This window comes from Carassius gibelio, chromosome A3 (genome assembly GCF_023724105.1).
Source record: "Carassius gibelio isolate Cgi1373 ecotype wild population from Czech Republic chromosome A3, carGib1.2-hapl.c, whole genome shotgun sequence".
Classification (NCBI taxonomy): Eukaryota; Metazoa; Chordata; class Actinopteri; order Cypriniformes; family Cyprinidae; genus Carassius; species Carassius gibelio.
Window position 1 is genome coordinate 5,863,882 of NC_068373.1, and position 25,012 is coordinate 5,888,893.

At 38.4% G+C, this 25,012-nt stretch overlaps 2 protein-coding genes across 2 annotated transcripts; both read right to left on the reverse strand.

Annotated features, from left to right (window-relative positions):
• Positions 1-16,117: 16,117 nt before the first annotated feature.
• Positions 16,118-20,964, reverse strand: LOC127944571 (galectin-3-binding protein A-like). The gene is made up of 5 exons (XM_052540610.1): positions 20,799-20,964; positions 20,511-20,714; positions 20,286-20,417; positions 18,294-18,555; positions 16,118-17,450 (listed from the first exon to the last, which is right to left on the reverse strand). The coding sequence occupies exons 1-5, from the start codon at positions 20,863-20,865 to the stop codon at positions 16,430-16,432; spliced, it is 1,686 nt and encodes a 561-aa protein (XP_052396570.1). The 5' UTR covers positions 20,866-20,964; the 3' UTR covers positions 16,118-16,429.
• A 1,485-nt stretch (positions 20,965-22,449) lies between these two features.
• On the reverse strand, positions 22,450-25,012 carry LOC127944552 (galectin-3-binding protein A). Its single transcript, XM_052540575.1, has 5 exons — positions 24,845-25,012; positions 24,478-24,684; positions 24,248-24,379; positions 23,900-24,161; positions 22,450-23,763 (listed from the first exon to the last, which is right to left on the reverse strand). Exons 1-5 carry the CDS (start codon positions 24,903-24,905, stop codon positions 22,701-22,703), a joined length of 1,725 nt encoding a protein of 574 aa, XP_052396535.1. The 5' UTR covers positions 24,906-25,012; the 3' UTR covers positions 22,450-22,700.

The window sequence follows — 25,012 nt, forward strand, 5'->3', positions numbered from 1 at the left end:
TTATTATAAAGATTATAATCATTTTACTTTAAAGCACATCCACCACAAAATCAGACTTTGGCACCTCTTTTTGTTGCTTTTTATGGAGACAGTACAGATTTAAAATCATTATAAGATATACTGTAATTTAATAGTTATGATACTGTTTTTTATATTAAATCTTTGCAAAGCTATGACAGGAAACACTGGCATCTTACAATGCCTCGAAAACACTGTTAATTTAATAAATAAAGCATATACACAAACCCAAAAAGGAAATAAAACAGTTTTTTTTCTGTGTCCTAAAGATTAGTGTCTCATATTTTAGAGCAATCAATGCCATTTTGGAAAGAAATCAATAAAAACATATTCAGATGTGACCCTTCTTTGTAATCATTAACATTTTCATGATTATATTAATTTAACAGATTACAGTTACATTTATTTTGTAATTAAATTAAAGTAACTAGTTACTCTCCAACACACACACACACACATATATATATATCATGATTGACGCTGGCACATGAGGTCACACAAGTTCACACAAGATCATGACGCAAAAGTGAATTGTATGAGAGAAACAACAGAATGCTGTCTCTTTGTAAAGAGAAATAAGGAACTCAGAGCATCTAGAACATGATGAAGGAAGTCCGTCTTGCGAGATGCTCTGTTGAAATCACTTGCATTAGCCTCAGACTCTGGGAAACACGTCTGCATCTCACACACATCTTCACCCTCCTCCCACTCTTTCCTTCTCTCTGGTGACTTTCTTCTATGACACATGCCTTAGGGTAAATATGCTGATTTCAGACATATTACGAAATCAGACATCACTGCATGCTTTACATGCTTCACACTTAGATACGGAGACCATCTTAGTCCTAATGTGAGCTTTAGGCCAATTATTTATTTATTCAGTCATTTATTCATTGCAAGAATCAGAATGATGGGGAATTTGTTTCAATTTCCCTTAAACAAATCTATTTAAAAACAACATGTGAGTGAAACTCATTGTGTGTTATTGTGGTTCACCCTTCATTTATTAGATTGGGAAGCCATGATGTCATTGTTTTAAACTCTTTCTTGACTTGTACGTCATAACAAGTGTCTGGGCTCCAGACTAGTGAGCAGATTTGTAGCTGTTATAGTGTGCTGGCTGCTCATTTACACTGTAGTCTGACACATTGCTCATTGCTCATTGTCTAAGAGGATATTTTGGCTGGACTACCAGATTTACACCCATGCGCTTTATTTAAAGTAAAAGTTTTACATTTTCTGTAAGTATAAATGATATATTCGCCTCCACAATGCTAGGGTGTTGTTCTTTGTTTCCAGGATGTTATTCTGCAGTGGCTAGGGAATGACTAGGTGGTTGCCCAATAGCAAGTCTCTTTATATTTGGTCTCTTGATATAAATAATATGATCTAAATGTAAGTCTGTGGGATGTTTTTTTCACGTGTGTTTTCATCTACCACAAAAACCTCAATCTTGGCTAACTTCCCTGCTTTTTACTAGCTATTTTAGTACATAACAGAAAATTATTGAAGAACATTGAAGAAACTCTATGTGGTTTTGTTTATATTTGCAATTTTGGAACCCCCTTCAGTCAAGAAAGTGTAATTTATTGTCGTATATAGTAACTGAAGTGGATAGACGTACCAGAGATCATGCTGCTGTGAGCACGTAGGAAATACTGCTGCTGCACATATAACATACAGGTGCTTCTCAATAAATTAGTATATTGAGGAAAAGTTAATTTATTTCAGTAATTCAACTTAAATTGTGAAACTCATGTATTAAATAAATTAATTGCACACAGACTGAAGTAGTTTAAGTCTTTGGTTATTTTGATTGTGATGATTTTGGCTCACATTTAACAAAAACCCACCAATTCACTATCTCAACAAATTAGAATATGGTCACATGCCAATCAGCTAATCAACTCAAAACACCTGCAAAGGTTTCCTGAGCCTTCAAAATGGTCTCTGACAATCATTGACATCCTTCACAAGGAGGATAAGCCACAAACATTCATTGACAAAGAAGCTGGCTGTTCACAGAGTGCTGTATCCAAGCATGTTAACAGAAAGTTGAGTGGAAGGAAAAAGTGTGGAAGAAAAAGATGCACAACCAACCGAGAGAACCACAGCCTTATGATGATTGTCAAGCAAACTGGATTCAAGAATTTGAGTGAACCTCACAAGGAATGGACTGAGGCTGGGGTCAAGGCATACAGACGTTTCAAGTAATTTGTCTACAGTTGTCGCATGATTTGGGATGCAATGTCATCTGCTGTTGTTTGTCCATTGTGTTTTTTAAAAACCAAAGTCACTGCACTCGTTTACCAAGAAATTTTGGAGCACTTCATGCTTCCTTCTGCTGACCAGCTTATTGAAGATAGTGATTTCATTTTCCAGCAGGATTTGGCACCTGCCCACACTGCCAAAAGCACTGAAAGTTGGTTAAATGACCATGGTGTTGGTGTGCTTGACTGGCCAGCAAACTCATCAGACCTGAACCCCCATATATAACATACACAACATTACACCATAGCAGATCTATGCAGGTGGAGCTGGGGATGTGGAGGGTATCTGAAGCGCGCTGCCATTGCTACACCAAACACTAGCCAAGTATTCGGCTAGTCAGCTGCTTCTAAATGATGTGATTATATCAGATTATATCATGTGATTATAGCCCATTGGGCTGGAAAACATACAGCATGAACACCAGGAACACTGGAACTAAGACTCACAATGAACAAGGCAAACAGTGTGGTATATACAGAGGGCTAACAAGATTTACAAGGTTTGGAACCAAAGAATCACCATGACAACAGGTAGAACAGGAAACAGAAAATAAACAAAGGAAGTGAAGACAGAAACACTGGGGCAGAGAAACACTTTCAACATAAACAGTCCTTTGAACACTAGACGGAAGAACACAGACTGGGATCATGACAGGGGCAGTGATACTATGCTAAACTAAACTAAAGTGATACTAGATAAACTATGCTCCCTTACTGGAAATTACATCACATTTCTGGAGCATAAAACATTTAACGCACGAGCCAGCTAAATATAATGACATGGAATATAAGATTTGAAGAGACAACCCTTTTTTTTTCTTTTTTTTTTCATATTTCAGCATGAACACACATCACTAGACAGGTAGTGAACACATAACATTTTTAATTAATATTCATCTGAAATGTTGTAAGGATATGCAACAGAAAAATGTGTTTAATGAGTTTAAAAATACTATCAAAAAGACATATGATCTGGCTGTTATTGATTAATGCCAACAGTGATGTTCTACAAAGTTTTCTGTTAAAATGGGACAAAAATACATAAAATAACATTTTGGCTTATGTCTAAAGAAAATATATTAATTAGCGTATGGTTTTCGTAATAAATAACCATTTAACTTAAATATTGTTGATTAATATGAAACAAAACTTGAAGGTTTTATATAACAAGCAGTATAATTTTAGAAAAAATAATAATAATAATACATTTTGTGTTAACAAATAAGTGTTTTTTTGTTTTGTTTTAAGTCTTTTTTTTTCAGTGTATCATTCATGTGCGTAGCAAACACGTGGGACGAGTTACACTCCAAAGTTAATATAGGGTTAGGGGTTTGTTCACATCCTCAATCCTAAGCATGAGTAATAGTAATAATAGTGCACTGGGTTTTATAAAATACCTCTAGCGATAGTCTCATGTCATGTTGGAATAAACACCACAAACCTACGTAATCCACTGAAGCCAATACAGACTTCTAAAGACACCCAAAGACAAAGGTTTTAGGGTTAAATGCGTATAAACTGTGGCATGTTGTGGTGTAAAGCATAATAGGTTCAAGCTGACCACTTTTCCTTCCACGGAAGCTGCCCACATCTGGTTTGCTTCCCACCTCGTGTACATCACACTTACTGAAATGTGAAGCTGCGGGTTCTTTGATCGCCCCCCTGGTGGCCGGATGCAGTACAGGTCATAAACCACAGGTTTTTAATGTAAACGAACTGGACTTGACGCTATAAATAAAAAAATACAACAATTACACTTCCAATACAATTTTCCAAAGATGCTTTCAATTAAGGTAGTTGATTTTAGCTATCAATTTGATGCTTTAAAAATGGTGCTTGTCGTTATGGCTGATTGGGTTTGTGGAGTTTGATACCGCGGCTCCATCTAATGACACTACTGCACTGACTCTGGCTCCAGACGAATCTCTACTACACAGACTCTGCCAGCGGCCATACTGAGATGGTTTTGCTTTACTTTTCTATAGTGGGAGGAAGTGGAGATCATCTTTTTTTACAGTCTATGCTTCCCACATTGACTACAAAAGACTTTATTGGTGACATCAAGTTGGAGTGCAAGTCATGCCAACTGCTCACATAAATAGTCACATACACTTTGAGCAGTTAGCCCAAAACTAACCCTATCACTTTTCACAGGCAACCCCCCAGTAAAAACCACGTTCCGGACAGTAAAATCATATATATATATTTTTTTTAGTGGGGTTCCCCTGGTGAAAGTTGCATTCCAGGATTAAATATCAAGTTACTGGTCTCTTCAACCCGCAGACATGAAAAACATCCCACGACAACCGTTTTAGAGTAGCCCAATTCCACAGGAAAAACCGCATGACTTGGCAACACTGACTGTGAGGAAACCATGCCAGGGAGAGTATCCAATATGTCTCACAGGAAAGAAAACCAGTGAAAGTGCTTTTAGGAGAGCAATGGAAAAAAAAGGAGAGTAGCCATAAGGAGAGTAATGAGTAATGTGTATAGTATGAGCAGGTTTACATGTGTCATGAGCAACATGCCTTACATCACTGTTTGCCTCAATGCCTCTAATCTCTGTGATATCCATCAGGAGTTTACATTATTTCTTAATCCTTTCTGTATTAAACATGTGAAATAGACATCTTTTTTTTTTTTTTTACTAGATTTTGTCCAAAATCTCTTTCTTTTTTTCTTCTTCTCCAAATTATAGATTTTGAGAGGTCCTGCTCCAGCTAAGCAACTGGCATTTAGTTCTAAAAAGCGCCCATTGAGATGTTAAAGATTAAAGATTAAAATTCAGATTATTGTATACTAAATTTACGTCCTTTTTGAAGCCACAAACATATGGACCCTATTGACTTTTACTGTATGAACAAAAATGGATGCAAAACAGCCCAAATATCTTATTTTGTGCTCCTCATAAGAAAGTCATATGAGTTCGGAATGACAGGAGAGTAAGTAAATGACGGCAGAATTAACATTTTTGGTTGAACTTCTCCTTTAATCTAGACAAAGGATGAAGAAAGTTTTTATGTATTTCACATTTTTTGGTTATATAATAGGCTTAGTTCCCATTCTTGTGTTATAACAAATATTTTACTTTTTATACTAAAATGTGTGAAATGGCATTAATGAGTGGTGCTTCTTTTGACTAGTGATACCACCAGGATGATACATTCGGAAAAAAATAATAATAATAAAAGTGTACAGCTCACAGTCTGACACATTATATATCTCAATGGATAAACAGTGAGAAAAAACCGAATACACAGTGACCTATACGGAAGAATCCCCATATGGTAGATTTCATTCTTTCTTGCCTAAGACCCCTGAGAAAAAGTGTGGGTTTGAAAGAAACGAGGGTGTGGAGCTGGACATGGAAATTAAAAGCATGAAGGGGAAATGATGACACACTCGAGATGAAATCAGCAGAAATCCATGCTTCAATTCCTTTATGGCACGCCACAGAGGAGAAAAACTGAGATGTCTACATCTGAGGACAGTGTGACGCACTCTTCCCAGACAGCTCAATTTCTATCTGATATAGCAAGGAGGTTTTTTTCTTCAAGGTCCTCACCTGATTGCAGGGATCTGGGATTCCAAGATCTAATCTATTCCAGGAATTTTAGTTCATATTGTTCTACTTCTAGAACTTTTCTTAACACAGAGAATATTTTAAAATAAATTAAGAACACCTAACATACTGAACATTTTATGAAGCGGATAATGTAGAGGAAGATTTGTCAAGATGCCCTTCTTAAAACAAAGAGCATTTGTTCACCCAAAAATGAAAATTAGCCTGTGTTTTACTCACCCTCAGAGCATAGGTGTATGTGAATTTCTTATTTCAGACGAATCCAGTCGGAGTTATATTAAAAATTGTCCTGGCCCCTCCCCTCAATGGGGGTAACTTCATATAGTCAAGTCAAGTCAAGTCACCTTTATTTATATAGCGCTTTAAACAAAATACATTGCGTCAAAGCAACTGAACAACATTCATTAGGGAAACAGTGTGTCAATAATGCAAAATGATAGTTAAAGGCAATTCATCATTGAATTCAGTGATGTCATCTCTGTTCAGTTTAAATAGTGTTTGTGCATTTATTTGCAATCAAGTAAACGATATCACTGTAGATGAAGTGACCCCAACTAAGCAAGTCAGAGGCGACAGCGGCAAGGATCCGAAACTCCATCGGTGACAGAATGGAGAAAAAACCTTGGGAGAAACCAGGCTCAGTTGGGGGTCCAGTTCTCCTCTGACCAGACGAAACCAGTAGTTCAATTCCAGACTGCAGCAAAGTCAGATTGTTCAGAAGAATCATCTGTTTCCTGTGGTCTTGTCCTGGTGCTCCTCTGAGACAAGGTCTTTACAGGGGATCTGTATCTGGGGCTCTAGTTGTCCTGGTCTCCGCTGTCTTTCAGGGATGTAGAGGTCCTTTCTAGGTGCTGATCCACCATCTGGTCTCACCATCTGGCCGGGCGACTGCAGTGACCCTCTGGTCTGGATACAGACTGGATCTGGTGGCTACGGTGACCTCGGAATTAGAGAGAAACAGACAAACATTAGCGTAGATGCCATTCTTCTAATGATGTAGCAAGTACATCGGGTGTTATGTGAAGTCTTCCCGGTTCCGGTTTACCTAATTAATGCAGCCTAAAAATCCTTTAACGGATTTGGATATTAAAAGCATATTAGTATGTTATGTGTAAGCCAGGTTAAAGAGATGGGTCTTTAATCTAGATTTAAACTGCAAGAGTGTGTCTGCCTCCCGAACAATGTTAGGTAGGTTATTCCAGAGTTTAGGCGCCAAATAGGAAAAGGATTCGCCGCCCACAGTTGATTTTGATATTCTAGGTATTATCAAATTGCCTGAGTTTTGAGAACACAGCGGATGTGGAGTAAGAAAAAAATGTGGAGTAATTTAGCAGTAAGAAATTACTCGTCATCCAGTTTTTTATATCGACAATGGATTCCATTAGTTTTTCAAATTGGTGTTTTTCACCGGGCCACAAAGAAATATAGAGCTGAGTATCATCAGAATAACAGTGAAAGCTAACACCCTGTTTCCAGATGATATCTCCAAAGGGTAACATATAAAGCGTGAAGAGTAGCGGCCCTAGTACTTAGCCTTGAGGTACTTCATACTGCACTTGTGATCGATATGATACATCTTCATTCACTGCTACGAACTGATGGCAGTCATATTAGTATGATTTAAACCATGCTAATGCACTTCCATTAATGCCTACAAAGTGTTCAAGTCTATGCAAAATAATGTTTTGGTCAATTGTGTCAAACGCAGAACTAAGATCCAATAAAACTAATAGAGAGATACCATCTTTTCTAGTATCTTGGACAGAAAAGGGAGATTTAAGGTTGGTCTATAATTAACTAGTTCTTTGGGGTCAAGTTGTGGTTTTTTGATGAGCGGTTTAATAACAGCCAGTTTGAAGGTTTTGGGGACATATCCTAATAACAATGAGGAATTAATAATAGTCAGAAGAGGATCTATGGCTTCTGGAAGCACCTCTTTTAGGAACTTAGATGGTATAGGGTCTAACATACATGTTGTTGGTTTAGATAATTTAACAAGTTTATACAATTCTTCCTCTCCTATAGTAGAGAATGAGTGGAACTGTTCCTCAGGGGGGTCTATAGTGCACTGTCTGATGTGATACTGTAGGTATAGGTTGTCAACAGCTCAGAAGATGTGAAGTGTGTGCATCCTTAATAAAACATCCGCCACACAGCTCCGGGGTGTAAATAACAGCTTCCTGTAGTGAATCCATGCATTTTTGTAAGATAAATATCCATATTTCAAACGTAATAAATACTTTTTTCACTTTTACTGACTGTGGAACACATTCAGACAAATAATGTGCGCGCATCTCTGAGAAATGCAGGAGCAAAGGAAACAATGTTTCCTTACTCTAGCAGAGGAAAACCAATCTTAGAATAAGCCTATAAAAACCTTATAGGCTTATATAGAAACCCTCCGACATTCCTTTTTACAAATCCTAGTTTTGTGCTTGTAATTCGTTATTTCTTTTTGTCTCTGTGTTCATAACTAATCACGCAATGTCAACATATTATATCATCTGTCCGGAATGACTTCTGCGTATGACAGTCAGTGGAAGTGAGAAAATTTGTTTATTATTTTTGAAATATGGATATTTATCTTACAAAATACATGGATTCGCTACAGAAGCCATTTATTCAACCCCCGGAGCAGTGTGCGGGACATTTTATTACGGATGCACACACTTTATTTCATGTCTTTTGAACTGTTTTGAACACCCGCTTACCACAATTGAAAGGCTTGGAGAGGTCAGTAATATTTTTTGACATAACTCTAACTGGATTCGTCTGAAAGAAGAAAGATACATACACCTAGGATGTTTTGAGGGTGAGCACAAAATGTATGAATTTTCATTTTTGGGGTGAACTTAAATTTGTCGATTTGCTAATTAATTTGCAAATTCAGTTATCATAGCACAAAATGTAAAATTATCAAAGGAGTACAGGGGTAAGATGACCCTTTTGGGGCAAGAAGTTTTGAAAAAATGTATGGAACATGAGAATGGCATAAAAGCAGTAGAAAATATCATAAATATAAAATTAAGATGAGGTCTTTTAGCCATCTTTTATGCTAAATTTTCATGTTTCACATCAGGTGGTACTGTTATGTGATTTACCAGTTTATAAAATGATGTAACTGACTAAAGATTAGCTCTGATCTGAATCAATAAACAAGGGGATCGGGTAAGTTAAACTATTGGTTAAAACCATTTTTCCAACTTAACTTTAATGCTTTTTTAAACATTATGCAAAACTATGCAACAACATTAGAGAAAAACTGAGGCTTTATTTAAGAGTCCTAAAAAGAGAAGTGATACTAACTTATGTTGGTGAGCATGATTTCATCAAAGTACAACATGTTCCTGGATCAACATCATTGTTGATCCTGGAACAACATTCCAAGCAACCAATCAGAACTGAGATATAACTTTTCAGGAAATATTTGTTTTGGGCTTACAATCAGGGTTAGGGGCTTCTACACCCTTGTTAATTAGTTATTATTTACCAGTGATTTTAGGAATAAATTATGGGTAGGGTTATGTATAGGGGTCAGGATTGGGTTAAGTCTATATTTTTGGACAATAATGTTGATCCAGGATCATCAAAAGATGTTGCTCCAGGAAAATGTCTTCCTTGGCAAAATTATGGTGACCAACTCATGTTAGTCATGGTAGTTATTATTTTTTCTTTTTACCAAATGTAGGAAATACCATTGAAATATTATAACTTAATTTCTAAGAAGAAATCCACTGGACCACTAAGGCAAGGCAAGGCAAGTTTATTTATATAGCACATTTCGTACACAATGGTAATTCAAAGTGCTTTACATAAAAGAAAGTAAAATAATAATGAAGAAAAATAATAAGAATAAAACAAGCAATTTTAAAACTTTTAAAATAATTTTAAAAATTACTTATTTAAATGGGGGGTGAAATGCTCGTTTACACTCAATATCCTGTTAATCTTGAGTACCTATAGAGTAGTACTGCATCCTTCATAACTCCAAAAAGTCTTTAGTTTTATTATATTCATAAGAGAAAGATAGTCTGTACCGATTTTTCCCTGAAAACACGAGCGGCTGGAGGTGTGACGTGTGGGCGGAGCTAAAGAAAGCGCGAGTAAGCTTTTGTGTTGAGAGCGTTTGGAAGCTGTGACATTACCGTGAGGAACAAAACATCCAAAACAAACCAAGATTCAGCGTATATTTATGATCCAGAATCAGATCCAGAGGCTGAAATTTAACAAGAGCAGCATCAGCAACGACGTCTCTATGTGGTATGTACTGAAACTGTATATATTTGCTTAGCGTTTTTGAAAAATGAACAAGTTCCACTTTATGTTGTCTTTTTTTTTTAAGCTGTACATGTGGAAAGTGCAGTTTGATGACAACATCGCATGTTGTTTACTTGATGTGTGTGATGAGTAGGGCGGGGCCGAGAGACGTGGGCACAAGGAGTGAGGCCAGGTGTAGTGATTGGAGATGCGCTGCACCTGCGCCCCACCGTCGGTCTCGAGTCCCACGTAGGAGATGGAGGGATATAAAACTGGAGCGACGACCGTGAAGGACGAGAGAGGACCAGGCCTGGGCCATATTTTATGTTTTGGTTTTTATTTATGCGCACCAGTCGTCCGTGAGGGGCTGGTGCGCTGTTTTGTGTTTATTTTGAATATTAAAGTTTCATTTTGATTGTGCGCCGGTTCCCGCCTCCTTCTTCCCGATGATTAGGAAGTTTATCGTTACAGTGGTGCCGAAGCCCGGGAGAAGGAGGGACGCGCTGCTGAAGATCCCTCGCCGCTGTGGTGAATCCGTGGTGCCCTCGAGCTGGGGAGGTATGTGCCGCCATGGATGCTCGAGGCGGTGGGCTGGAGCGAGTTGCCGGGGACGGGCGAGCTCGCTGCCGGCCGCCCACGATATGGAGGGGCGGCTGCCATCTGTGAGGGAGCGGTGGAGTCGGCGCCGTTCGCCAGAGAACCAGAGCCTGCTGCCGTCCACCTGAATGGGGAGGAGCAGAGAACAGGAAAGGGAGCAGGAAATTTTTGTTTTGTTTTCCTCTCTCCCCTCTCTCATCCCTGTCGCTCCTCCTTCCATCTCCTTTTCTCTCGCCTCGTCTGTCCTACCCCCAGGTTCCCGCAGGTCCCCATGAGCGGTCCCTGTGAGCGCCGCCCACCTATACTCACATAATAGCCTCTCCCTTCTAAGTATGACCTGAACCATTTGAGTACCATCCCAGAAAGCCCAACCCAGTTTTCCAGTCTCTCTAGTAGTATGTTATGATCGACAGTGTCAAACGCAGCACTGAGATCTAGCAATACCAGCACCGATATTTTGCCAGAGTCACAATTTAAGCGAATATCATTCTTATCTTAATGAGTGCTGTCTCTGTGCTGTGATGCGGTCGAAAACCAGATTGAAAATTGTCCAGGTATCCATTTGTTTAAGTATTTGTTCAGCTGATTAAAAACAACCTTTTCTATAATTTTGCCTATAAAAGGAAGATTAGATATTGGTCTAAAATTACTCAAAATTGTGTTATCAAGATTGCTCTTTTTCAGGAGGGGCTTAACAACTGCAGTTTTTAAGGAGTTTGGAAATGTCCCAGAAAGAAGTGAGGCGTTCACCACTTCTAAAAGATCTGCTTCTAAGCAGTTAAGCACATTTTTTAAAAAAGAAGTGAGAAGTGTGTCAAGGTAGCAGTTTTAGGTGCTGCTATATGTCTTCCAGAATTTTGCTATCAATTGCTTCAAAAATAGACATAGTATCTTTTTGATATTTTGGCCGAATCTCTCTGACCTCTGCATTACTTGAGGATGTGCTAATCGCCTTCCTGACATTGATGATCTTCTCAGAAAAGAAGGAAGCAAACTCATTGCATTTGCTGTCTGAGAGCATTTCATTGGAATCTGACTTGGGGGGTTTGTCAGTCTCTCAACAGTGGCAAAAAGAGTATGAGTGTTATTTAAGTTACTGTTTATAATGTTTGTGAAGAAGTTCTGTCTAGCTGTGGCTAGTTTCACATTAAAAGCATGAAGGATGTCTTTATAGATGTTATAGTGAATTTCAAGTTTCGTCTTCCTCCACATCCGCTCTGCTTTTCTGCTTTGTCTTTTCATAGTCTGAACTGCTGTTGATCTTCTCCAAACTGATTTCTGTCTGTTTGTTTTCTTACTGACTATTACTGGTGCAATATCATCAATAACATTCTTAACTTTTGAGTTAAAGGAATCAAGGAGAATATCAACAGAGTCTGCAGAAATGCTTGGTGTTAAAGATATAGCCTCCATAAATAGTACACTTGTGTTCTCATTAATGCATCTCCTTCTGACAGAGACCGATCTAGATTCAGGTGTAGCAGACATCAAAATATCAAAGAAAATACATAAGTGATCAGATAGTGCTATGTCCTTAATAACAATGGATGGAATGTTTAGACCCCTACTGATGATTAGATCCAGAGTGTGTCCACCTTTGTGTGTGGGACCATGCACATGCTGAGTCAAGTCAAAAGTGTTTAGAACCATTATCATTTCTTTTGTAGTTTTGTTTTCTGCATTATCTATGTGAACATTAAAATCCCCTGCAATTGCAAAACAGTCAAACTCTGAGGAAATTATTGATAACATTTCTGTGACCTCTTCAACAAAGGCTGGAGTGTATTTTGTAGGCCTGTAAATAATAATAAACAGAATGCGTGGAGCACCTTTCAGCACAATCCCTAGATATTCAAAAGACAAGTACTGACCATATAACACTTGCTTGCATTGATAGACATCTTTAAATAGAGCAGCTACACCTCCACCTCTCCTAACAGTCCTGCAAACACTCATGTAAGTGAAGTTAGGAGGGGGCGCTTCATTTAGGATTGTTGCACTGCAGCTGTCTTCAAGCCATGTTTCGTTTAGAAACATAAAATCCAGATTGTTTGTGATTATAAAGTCATTGATTAGAAATGATAAATTTTTTTAGTGAGCGAATGTTTAAAAGTGCTAACTTGATGGCTGTGCTTCGTGTCTTTACATCAATTTTAGTTTGATGCATAATAGGCCGCAGATTAGATGAGTTCGCCCTTCGGCTTGAGATGGCCTTAGACTTTCTATCACGTGATAAAACTGAAATAGAGAAAGCTACAGGTACACTGGGTTGCTGCATCACTGAGAGCTGCTATCAGTTGTTTTTGGTTCACCTTCAGCAGATAGAGGGTTTGGGCCCTGGCGTTGTGGCAGTGTTCGAAGAGCTCTTGCAGAAGCAGGGACTACAGGCTTTGTTGGTTTTGGGGCCTGCCGTTTTTTTGTTGATATCTGTGGGCTTGCAGCAAGTGAGTGAGAGAGTTTAGTTCCAGCATACACCAATTCCTACATTTTCTGTGAGAAGCACAGAAGTGGAGATGCTGGAGAGAGTGATAATGTGTCTGGTGAGATGGGCTGTGTCTCTGGTGTTTCCGGTGGCTGTGATATGTTGTCCTGGCTTCCCTGGCTGTTTTCCAGAAAGTTGTCCTAGGGTGCTGAATCTTGTAGCTGTTTTGATACATCACAGTCAGTCTGTGAGGAGCTCTGTGGGCAGGGCTCAGCAGGGATAGTGTCTATCAGCAGTGCTTGTTTTGGCTGCGTGGTGTTATCAGTGTCCTTGTGGGATATGTCAACCACATGATGACTCGGACCCGTGTGTGTGCTGAATGTATTGACACACTCTGCTGAAGGATGACGGAGGGAAAAGTAGATATTGTCCTTAAACACTCTAGCACCAAGTTTGTTTGGGTGAAGGCCATCCGGTTTAAACAATTGTCTATGTCCCCAGAAAAGATTGAAGTTGTCAATGAAATTCACTCCTTTTATATTACAAGATCTTTGTAGCCATGTGTTCAGCCCAAGCAACCGTGAAAACATATTTGTTCCCCTTGCTGGGAGTGGTCCACTGATGCACGAATGAACTTTGAGTCTTTGAAGTGTTTCAAAGAGTTCACTGAAGTCCTTCTTAAGGAGTTCTGACTGCTCTTTCCGAATATCATTCTTCCCCACATGGATGATGATTTGATTTGCAGTCTTGTGCTTCATCAGAATGTTCTGAAGTTCCTTGTTCACATCAGAGACCATTGCTTGAGGAAGGCAGCATGTTGTTGTAGTCCTGCTACGGATGTTTCTGATAACAGAGTCACCCACTATCAGAGTCCTTGGCTCGGCTGTGCTCTGAGCTGAAAGCCGCTGTCTGCTCGTCCTTGAGCGCCTGTTAGTAGCGGTGTTAGCTGCTGGCTGATCAGATCCATGTTTAAATACATTTGGGGATTCCTCACCCACATTCATTAATGCTTCAAATCTGTTCTCATCCATTCCATCCAATATCATTATCCTTAAGCACTGAGGTGCTCAGGGTTCAGTTATTGGCCCGCTCTTCTTCTAATCATTCATAGCTTTCCTACTACTGCTTCATTGATTACTTGCAGTCGTTCCAGCCTAACAACACCAGATCATGTGAGTGAATTTGAATTTGACATGGACAGCCACTCCAACTCAATCTATCTATCCTATATTTTGAATGGCATCATCAAAGAAAGATTATTTTTGGGCATTTCCAAGTATGAATGTTTAAATTATTTTAAAAACAAATCCCTGGGTATAGTGAACTTAAAGTGTAACTGTCGACAGGTTATTTCATTCCCAAAATGAAGAACAAAGCACTATTTTGTCCAGACACCAGTAGTGCCCTCACCAAGGAAAGAACAGAATTGTGAAACTGTGATATGTTTGGGGTTTTATCATGTCATTGATGTGAAACATCTCATAGTATTTCAAGAGCCTGGCGAGACACAGAACAAGTTCTAACACAACTAAATATATTTATCATATTTAACAACCTCATCAAAACAACATTAGTCATTTTAATGGTATCTTTTTTTTTAAGTCTCAACAAAACTCCTTTGAATATAAACGAATGCATATTTTCTCCTAAATGTGTCATGGTGCACTGGTGGCAACATTTAATTATTTTTTAACTATGTTGCCTGCTACAGGAATTCTTGCTTAGTCACTAGACTTAAATAAATAAATAAATAAACATGGTATGCTGCTCATTTGTAAACTAGAGTGAACAATTTCAGACTTTCAGAATAATTATATCAGACATGTTTACAAGTCTTGTACAAGTGTTTTTATGATCAGACAAAATATGTGCATAGGAATTTCCTTTATTGAGTTTGACCTTGGAGAATTTGACACTTTTCAAAACCTATTCTCAAATGTGTTATGCATACGAGGTTTATGTCTATTATGCTTTCTTACTGGACAGATAATTTTTAGATACTGTACTTCTGAATGCAAACATCACAACAAATTACAATGGGGTCCAGAATTCTTAGATTTTGGTTAATGCACAGGTGAATATGAATATAGAAAATATGGAGCATGTTCTTCTTCAGAAATAATGCAAATACTTATTCCATTATAAGTCCACATGGAACGAAGAAAAGATTATTCAATGAGTTGATTTCTGTGATATCTAGATATTTTTGTTTTTAATTCTTTTTTATAGAATTTTGACTTGTGTCAATAAGATTATCACACAGAGAAAAATTATGTAACTTACAGTGTTGGGTAAAGTTACCTTTAAAAGTAATGCAGTACAATATTGTGTGACTCCCTTTAAAAGTAACTGATTGCGTTAAAGTAAAGGGTTACAATACTTTTGCATTACTTTTTTCTCATGTGGGCTAGGCCTGCTTGTCTGTATGAAGCGATAGCTTTATGTCTATGAATGTTAGCACAGATGAATGATTTTGGGTACATAGCAACTGTTTAAATCTAGTGTAGTAGATGAAATATTGCATATAATTCTCTATAAATAGAATCGGGTACTATTTTCTGTGGTGACACTGATGAAGATGTGAATCAAAACAGTTTTGTCTTTGCGCTGAGCATGTAACACTTTTCTTCTACAAAATTTTGTAAGATCTTGTTCTACAACAATTTCTCGTTGAACTCATTTTTTATTATTATTTGAATAAAAATATAAAATTAAGCTTACACACCAAAGTATTCTTCCTCTCACTTCATTCATTCATTCATTTACATTCATTTGTAACTAATATTGTAGTTACAAATTAATAATAAAATAATATATTTGCAACCTGGAAAGCATTAAGATTACATCAATAAAGGAAACCAGGAAAATATTGTTTGATTCACTATTTTATACCATATCAAAATATATATCAGAATCTTTACATGTTTCATTTTACTTCATACAGTATATGACAAAAAAATGATAAAAGTAGTAATGTAACCAGCCTACGATTTATTTCCAATTTACCAATAGTACAGCAGGAAAAACTGAGAAAATTACAAAAGTTTGTTTATTTGTTTCATTTGAAGCATTTTTAGGCGCATCTTTAAACAATAAAACATCATTAATGTCTAACAATCTGATCATTACATGAAAAAATCAAAATAATCAAAACCCTTCACTTATTATTATAATGATCATAAACTGACACTGAACATTATTAATGAAAATTTGATTGAACTGAAAAAACATATACAAACAGACGTAAACTTTACCACCGGTAGAAAATGACAGTCAGTGCAGTCAGATATACTCTGGACGCACTACAAATCTGAAACTGTAGTCGTCAGGACAGGGGTTCGGCAGACCCATACTGCTGTTATCTGGGATCACAGCCATGTCGTTTTTGAAATCTTGGACTTGAAAGACATTGTTTTCATTCTTACAGGTGAGAATCAACCTGTTGCTGTAGCGAATAGTGTACAGGTTCTGATTACTATATCCATACAATCTTGCAACAGGAAATGATGTACATGAAATACCATAATAAGAGCATTCCTGACTACTAAGAAACACCTGGGCTTGCCACTGCACATTTTGTTCTCTGTAAAGAGCACTAGGGTGTGCTGGAGTGGAGAAGGATTGCATTCTGTTATTTTGGCCATAGTAGTAGTTATGGTATTGGTAATTGACGGTTGTGTCATTGATAAATACACTCCACTCATCTCCAGTGTAGATTCTGGGTAGATACTCACTACTCGTGTTATTTCTGATCTTAGAGAAGGGCAGAGCATTGAACTGGAAACCCCTGAGCAGACCTGTTAGGTACAGTTTCTCATGATTCCTACGGAGAACGCTTGAGGAAAACTGCATTTCGTACAGTCTGTCCACAGGGATCAAGAGGAAGCGGATGTGGTTCAGGAGACTGGCCTGTTGGTCTGAGCTCAGCTCATCACCTTTGTCTTGGATCCATCTCTCCAGAGCTTCAAGAAGAAAAGCTTCATCCTTCACAACCAGGTCTGAGCGCTGCAGCAGAGCGTCCATCATGTGAAAGGAGACGCTGCTCCACACTGGAGAGCTTATGAGGAACTCACAGTTCCAGGAAAGATACTGGAGGACGTTCTCCTGCAGGACAAGGTCACCTGTGCGGACGCCATACTCGAACATGGATACCTGTGTCTGGAAAGTGTTGTCTTCAGGGATGAGTAAAGTGAAGGCCCTGCCGACATCCTCCATAAGCTTCTTCACTCCAAAGGTAAACGCCAGCTGATGCAGACATTGAGCCGATGTGACGGAAACATCAACCTGACGAGTGTACAAATACCTGAGCAAAAATAAATGGTGCTTAAGTACTGTGTCAGTATTTAGTTCTGATGAGTCATTCACAGGAAATAGTGTCATTTGTGGTTGTAGCTGATGGCTACATGATCTTAATACTCAGTCTAAAAGCTTGAATACACTACATGAAATAAACACCCTAAGAGATGCATGATAAACTGCTTTGAGCATTAAGCTCAAGTTTCACAGTGCTAACCATGTTACGGCTGTCTTCCATTCAGCTGTCTCAGCAAGCTGCAAGAAATAGAGGTTGAGTGACTGAACGGAATTCAAGCGTATTTCGGGTAAACCACTGGTTGCTAACCAATATCAGCTGCTGATTCGTCACTCCACCTACTTGTGGACGGACATATGCGCCCACCTCCACCCCTTTCCGTCCTAGCATCTTGACAAAAGAGCATTTGGATATCTGCTTAGGAAATCATTTTGATTGGACTGCTGACAGGAGCCACTGTCTTCCATACAATGCAAAAAAAAAAAAGTATGGAGGTCAATGGCTACCATCAACTGTTTAGTGACTAGCACTCTTAAAATATATATTGGAACAATTTGACAGTGAATAAATGATGTCAATGTTCATTTGTGTATGAACTATCCCTTTAAACCAAAATAATTGATCCTCAGAATTACCATTAAATTATATTTTTAAGAAGTGGTCCTGACTGAACTTTATTATGATTTATTTTTGCAAGGTGGAGCTTTTATTAGAGTAACCACATTAGACATTCTACCTCATTCTTTGTATGAACACACAAAGCCCCAAAAGACACTGTTCAAGAGAATCACACACAAATAAAACAAAAAAAGGAAGTGGTCTTTAGAAAGTTACCTGAGAAAAGCAGAGACATGAGGGTGGCAGGTCTGGCTGACATCCACTGTGAGGTTTCTAGAGTTGTCTGTTATGTTTAATTCTGGATAAAACATGAGGATCATTCTGTGCACACAAAAACTCAATTCTGACTCTTCACTGTCGTCTTGGACATTAATTCTGAAGTCACAACCATCTCCACTGTCAAACAGAAGACCAAGATCATCAGACAGACCCAGACTGTTATCCAGAAAGAACTGATGATTGCTGGTTATGTTTGTACCTGCAAAAGAAAAGGTAATAAATAAGCTTAAAATGTTCCTCAATTCAATAAAAATCGTGGTCAAAGCACTTGGAAAACACAGAAAATCACTGTTAAGTTTCTGTTAAAAAAAAATGTATTTAGTCCACTGAAAGCCAAACATGGTCAATGAGTCTTTTGCATTTGTCCGAAGCCCAACCTGAAAGGGAGTCCAGAAGATCCCACAGCATTGCAGTTCACATAATTCACATAGTTTTAATTCAAGGTTGAGCATTACGTTAAATCTGCATGCATTTTATTAACAAATGAAACAATTAACAATCAAATCGGGAATCTCCATTTTTGGGAAGCTCCAATTTCCTCACAAACTATTCAGAATTTACTCATACTCTGAAAGTTTCATAAATGAGGCCCACTGTCCTTATGTGATCCTTTACATACTCTTCCAAATTCACGATGATTAAGGCATTTGCAACTGAAATCAATACCTGGCGAAAAATTAAATAGATATTTGTGGCTATAAGTGTAAATCTTTGAAATTCAAGGGGAACATTAAATAATAAAAGGCAAGTATTGTCTAGTTTCACAAATTTAAAATGTATACTGGTTGGAGATGAGACCTCAGGTTTGCTAATTTAAAATGTGTAACAGCGCCACCTAGCAGCAGATGAGAGATGCCAAGTGCAGTGGTTCTTATTCCTGGGCTGAGGTCCTGCTCTGCACATGTTGCATGTCTCCCTCATTAAACACATCTGATTGAGATCATCCACTCCTCTGAGGAGAGATCCATGAACTGATGGCATACAATATGTGCAGAGCAGGGGATCCCCAGGACCAAAAAGAGCCACTGGCCTAGTGGGTGATATCTGGGACCGTTCTAGTTTCTGCACTTAACCACAGATATGGAGGTGACACTCATTAATTTTATTTAGATATTGGACATTCAATTGTTCTTCCTCGTTCCTCTGGCTCTGCCTAGGTCAATCATCGACCTGCCTCCTCCCGCTTCACCTTGTTGCTCCATCTATCAGGCTCCATTTGGCTTCCATTTGGATCCTTCCAGCTCCACCATTGTCCTCAGTTGCTTTGGCTCTGACACGGTCTTCTGGGTCTCCACCTCAGTGGCATGATCTTGGCCATCCAGACCCATGGTATCACTCTGGCTCTTCGTCTCTCCGTCCCCGTCTTGGGCTCCACCTCCATTAGCCTACCTCCACCATGGCTCCTCCCTCCATCATCTCATTGTGGGTCTTCTTCCTGCCTGGACTCTGGATCCACATCTGGTTCCTCCTTCTCCTGGCTCCTCCCTCTGTCATCAACACCTTGGTCTCTCCATCCATCAGCTCCCCTGGTTTCCATGTGCTATGTGTCCTCTGTGTCCTCCTCCAGAGCCCCCCTTCCCTCCTCAGATGGACTCTTTACGGTGTGAAAACACACCTTCACTGTCACGGTTATGGACTATTTGTTGTTTTTTCTTATGTTTCTTGTTCTCCTGCCCTGTTTAGTTCAGGTCTACCTAGTTTCTGATCTTGTCATTGATTTCCATAGTTGCGTATTAGTTTCAGGTGTGTCTCATTTATTTACCCATTATATATACCCAGTTATTTGCTTTACATGGTGTTTGTGCTACGTTTGTTTCTGCGATCGATTCTCCTGTGTTTATTCCTCGTTGATTAAAATACTGTTTTGGATTATGCTACTTCGTCATGTACTTAATATAGTGCTAAACATTACATCCACAGATGTCTTACCAGTCTCACAGACCACCCCTGCATCCTCTTTATGTGAGCAGTCAGTAACACCCCAGCCTTTAAAGCAGCATTCAGACAACAAGCTCTCCGAGCCTTGACAGTTCATGTCATCCAGCCAGATTGACCCAGAGCCTAAAAAGTATAGGTCAAAAGGTCAAAAATTAGACTGCTGGTATCACAGTGCATAACATTTAAATGATTTCCCCCACACTAATATGTTTATACCTTCACCGTATTGTCCTCCAGGCGTAACCGATATTGCTCCAGGAAAACCCAGCTGTCGACACACCACTTGTGCTTCAGCCATGTCCCATCCATCGTCACAAACTGTACCCCACTGTCCATCATGATAGATCTCCACACGACCAGATGAAGGCTGATCCCCCACCAGTCGTACTCTGCCTTCACGTTTAGGCTTTGACTCTTCATCTGTCACAAGCGATAAGTGTAAATGGAAACAATATTATGTATTTGTAAAAAAAAGACTTATGTATGTTCATATAGTCTACTAACCAAACAAAGTCCACCGCTGTGCTGACACAGAAAAAAACAGCAATGTCCATAAAATATACATGACCATTTTCTTGCTGGAAACTCTTTAAAACACCAAAGCAGGATCAGCACAATTCATGGAGGTTCTTACTAAAAGACAAACCATCTTGCTTTCATTTATATATCTTCTAAATTAGGTCAAGCATTGTGAGATATCCCTTACGTGACCGACCACTATCCAATCACAATTAGGGACTACCTTAAGTTTCATTTCATGAGAAAACAAACTCAAGAATAAAGGCAGTGTGCATGTTCAAACAAATCCAGTTTCAGTGGCTGTTTTGAGTTTGAGACAAAACCCTTTCACACAATACAAAGAGGAGGTTCTCAAGCCACTTTTCAGGACTGGTGTATGTACACAACAAGTCTATGCTCAAATAAACGTGACTCTTTTATGTTTTATTAATTTTCACAAGACCTTTTGAATCTGGGGTTTGACGTTCAAGTGACTTCTGCGAATCCTGAAACGGATTTGAGCATGATATACAGCTGAAACACTCATTATTAAGGGTTAACTACTGCAGATTATTGTCACATATTTAATTACACACAGGTTTTTCAATTTTGGATCTGAACAGAAATTCAGGAGTTACAGTACAACACAAGTTTCATACAGTATTCATAAGTCTCCAACAATTAAAACTATTGTGAAATGAATAATTCTGAATGTAATAGCCAAAAAATAAATAAATAAAAACAATACTTTACCAACCTTTTTATGGTCCACTGTCCTCAGGTTTAACAGGGTGGACATTAATTAACTGGTGAGCACCTGAACCTTTTTAGACTAAGACACCTTAAAAAAAAAAATTCATTTTAATACTTAGAGGGTGTATTTAATGGGCCGTTGAAGCTTGTATGTTCTGTGCTCAAATGATTGACACTTTCAGAGCATAACAGAAGTCTTTTATCAAAGGGACATTGTTTCTTAGAATAATAAAACTCTTTTGACACTGGCAGGTGTGAGCACATCTTAAAGAATAACTCATGAAATATAAGCTCTTTGACATTTAGATCTTCATTTCAAACTTATAAGATTACTCACTAATGACGTTCAGAAAACAGAAGTGTGCAGTTGGGAATTTCAAAAAAGTGAAAGTGAGAGGAGAAAGGAAGGTGAAGCATGAAGCTGAAACTGTGGAGCGAAGGAAGAAACGAAGATGAAGACGTCCATGTAGATGCAGAGTTGAACTTTTCAAATTATGTTCACAATTATAATTTATCTAAAGGGAATAGAGGAAACATGTTTGCTTTTGCATATGTTAAAGTCACATTTTAAATGTGTTGTAGAGTTAATTTCCATCAATATGCTGTAATCAAAGTGAATGTTATAAATCAAGGAAAGCCCACTTATCTTGAAAATACATTTGCCTGAGTGCATGATCTCAAAATACATCTCTCAAATAAAACATTTTATAAAATAAAAGAAATATCTAGCATTTGCGATATTTAGTTTATGCCTAATGAATGTGATCATTCTCATATTAATTTATTAAACAATGAACTGTTGTGCAACTGTCAAATGTAATCAATTCTGACGAGGCTGATATATTTCATAAACATCTTAACTATTAACAGCCGTCCGTCGAAGAGGAATCAAACTGACAAGAGATCATGTAAGAAATATGTTATTTTTTTATTTTTTTTAAGTGCACTTTCAAAATCAAGCATTTTTATTTTGACAATATTTAAATTAAAAGTTTCAAATCAACTGTAACATTTGAGAGAAATCACTGCAGAATGAGTAACATTAATAAAAAATGTTAAAACAAAAACTATTTAAATGTAATAGATTTGATTAAACTAGATTTGAATATACTGAAATGCCTGTATGTAGCTGGAGTCAAACAGAACTCAGTTCAGTCAGATATACTCTGGACGCACTACAAATCTGAAACTGTAGTCGTCAGGACAGGGGTTCGGCAGACCCATACTGCTGTTATTTGGGATCACAGCCATGCTGTTTTTGAAATCTTGGACTTGAAAGACATTGTTTTCATTCTTACAGGTGAGAATCAACCTGTTGCTGTAGCGAATGATGCTAGTGTACATGTTCTGATTACCACTTGCAATAATTCTTGCAACAGGAAATGAATAACATGAAATACCATAATTAGAGCATTCCTGTCTACTTAGAATCACCTGGGCTTGCCAAAAGACCTTTTGTTCTCTGTAAAGAGCACTAGGGTGTGCTGGAGTGGAGAAGGATTGCATTCTGTTATTTTGACCATACCCGCGGTTATAGTTATAATCTATATTATAACCATTTCTGTATTCATAGCGTGAATTTTTGACAGTGGTTGCATTAAAAATTACACTCCACTCATCTCCAGTGTAGATTCTGGGTAGATACTCACTAATCGTGTTATTTCTGATCTTAGAGAAGGGCAGAGCATTGAACTGGAAACCCCTGAGCAGACCTGTTAGGTACAGTTTCTCATGATTCCTACGGAGAACGCTTGAGGAAAACTGCATTTCGTACAGTCTGTCCACAGGGATCAAGAGGAAGCGGATGTGGTTCAGGAGACTGGCCTGTTGGTCTGAGCTCAGCTCATCACCTTTGTCTTGGATCCATCTCTCCAGAGCTTCAAGAAGAAAAGCTTCATCCTTCACAACCAGGTCTGAGCGCTGCAGCAGAGCGTCCATCATGTGAAAGGAGACGCTGCTCCACACTGGAGAGCTTATGAGGAACTCACAGTTCCAGGAAAGATACTGGAGGACGTTCTCCTGCAGGACAAGGTCACCTGTGCGGACGCCATACTCGAACATGGATACCTGTGTCTGGAAAGTGTTGTCTTCAGGGATGAGTAAAGTGAAGGCCCTGCCGACATCCTCCATAAGCTTCTTCACTCCAAAGGTAAACGCCAGCTGATGCAGACATTGAGCCGATGTGACGGAAACATCAATCTTACGTGTGTACAAATACCTGAGCAAAAACAGTTCAGATACTATAAGTGTCTAACATTGATTATACAGTCAGTTTTGTATTGCAAAATTCAAATTTGCAATTAACTGAGACAATTGGATCGAGCTTTGAAGTTAAGTTGTCTTCAGGACATTACCTGAGAAAAGCAGAGACATGAGGGTGGCAGGTCTGGCTGACATCCACTGTGAGGTTTCTAGAGTTGTCTGTTATGTTTAATTCTGGATAAAACATGAGGATCATTCTGTGCACACAAAAAGTCAACTCTGACTCTTCACTGTCGTCTTTTACTTTAATTCTGAAGTCACAACCATCTCCACTGTCGAACAGAAGACCAAGATCATCAGACAGACCCAGACTGTTATCCACAGAGAACTGACGATTGCTGGTTATGTTTGTACCTGCAATAATGTAACAAAATAGATTACATAGTATAAAATAAAACAGACGTTCAAATGCAAATATATCTAGTGGCTGAATGTCTTACCAGTCTCACAGACCACCCCTGCATCCTCTTTATGTGAGCAGTCAGTAACACCCCAGCCTTTAAAGCTGCATTCAGACAACGAGCTCTCCGAGCCTTGACATTTCATATCATCCAGCCAAATTTTACCAGAGCCTAAAAAAACAAAAACAAATATAAGTCGGATTAAAAATATAAGACTTTTTTTTTTTATCACAGTGTGTAACAAATAAATTGTGCTGTGGAGTTTGTACCTTCACCATAACGTCCTCCAAGCGTAAATAATTTTGCTCCAGGAAAACCCAGCTGTCGACACACCACTTGTGCTTCAGCCATGTCCCAGTCATCGTCACAAACTGTACCCCACTGTCCATCATGGTAGATCTCCACACGACCAGATGAAGGCTGATCCCCCACCAGTCGCACTCTTCCCTCTTGTTTTGCCTGCTTTAGTCCGTCATCTTCAGCCAGTGACATAAGATTTAGAAGAAGACAGAAATTTAGAGATGATTAGAAACATAATTGTGATTGTATTATTTATATTATTATTATAATTATTTCAAAATTTTGAAAAACACGTACAAATATTTTGAAAAAAAAAGCAATATTTTATTTACTAACCAAACAAGTTCAGACGCGCTGCTGAAACGTGCAGAAACAGTAGAGGCCATAGAAGATACATAATTCTTCTTTTGCTGGAGATATTGGAAACAGTACCGTCAGGAACACAATTCACAACAGAATGAGTTACAAAACATCCAGCTCTTCCTTTATATAATGGCCAAATCA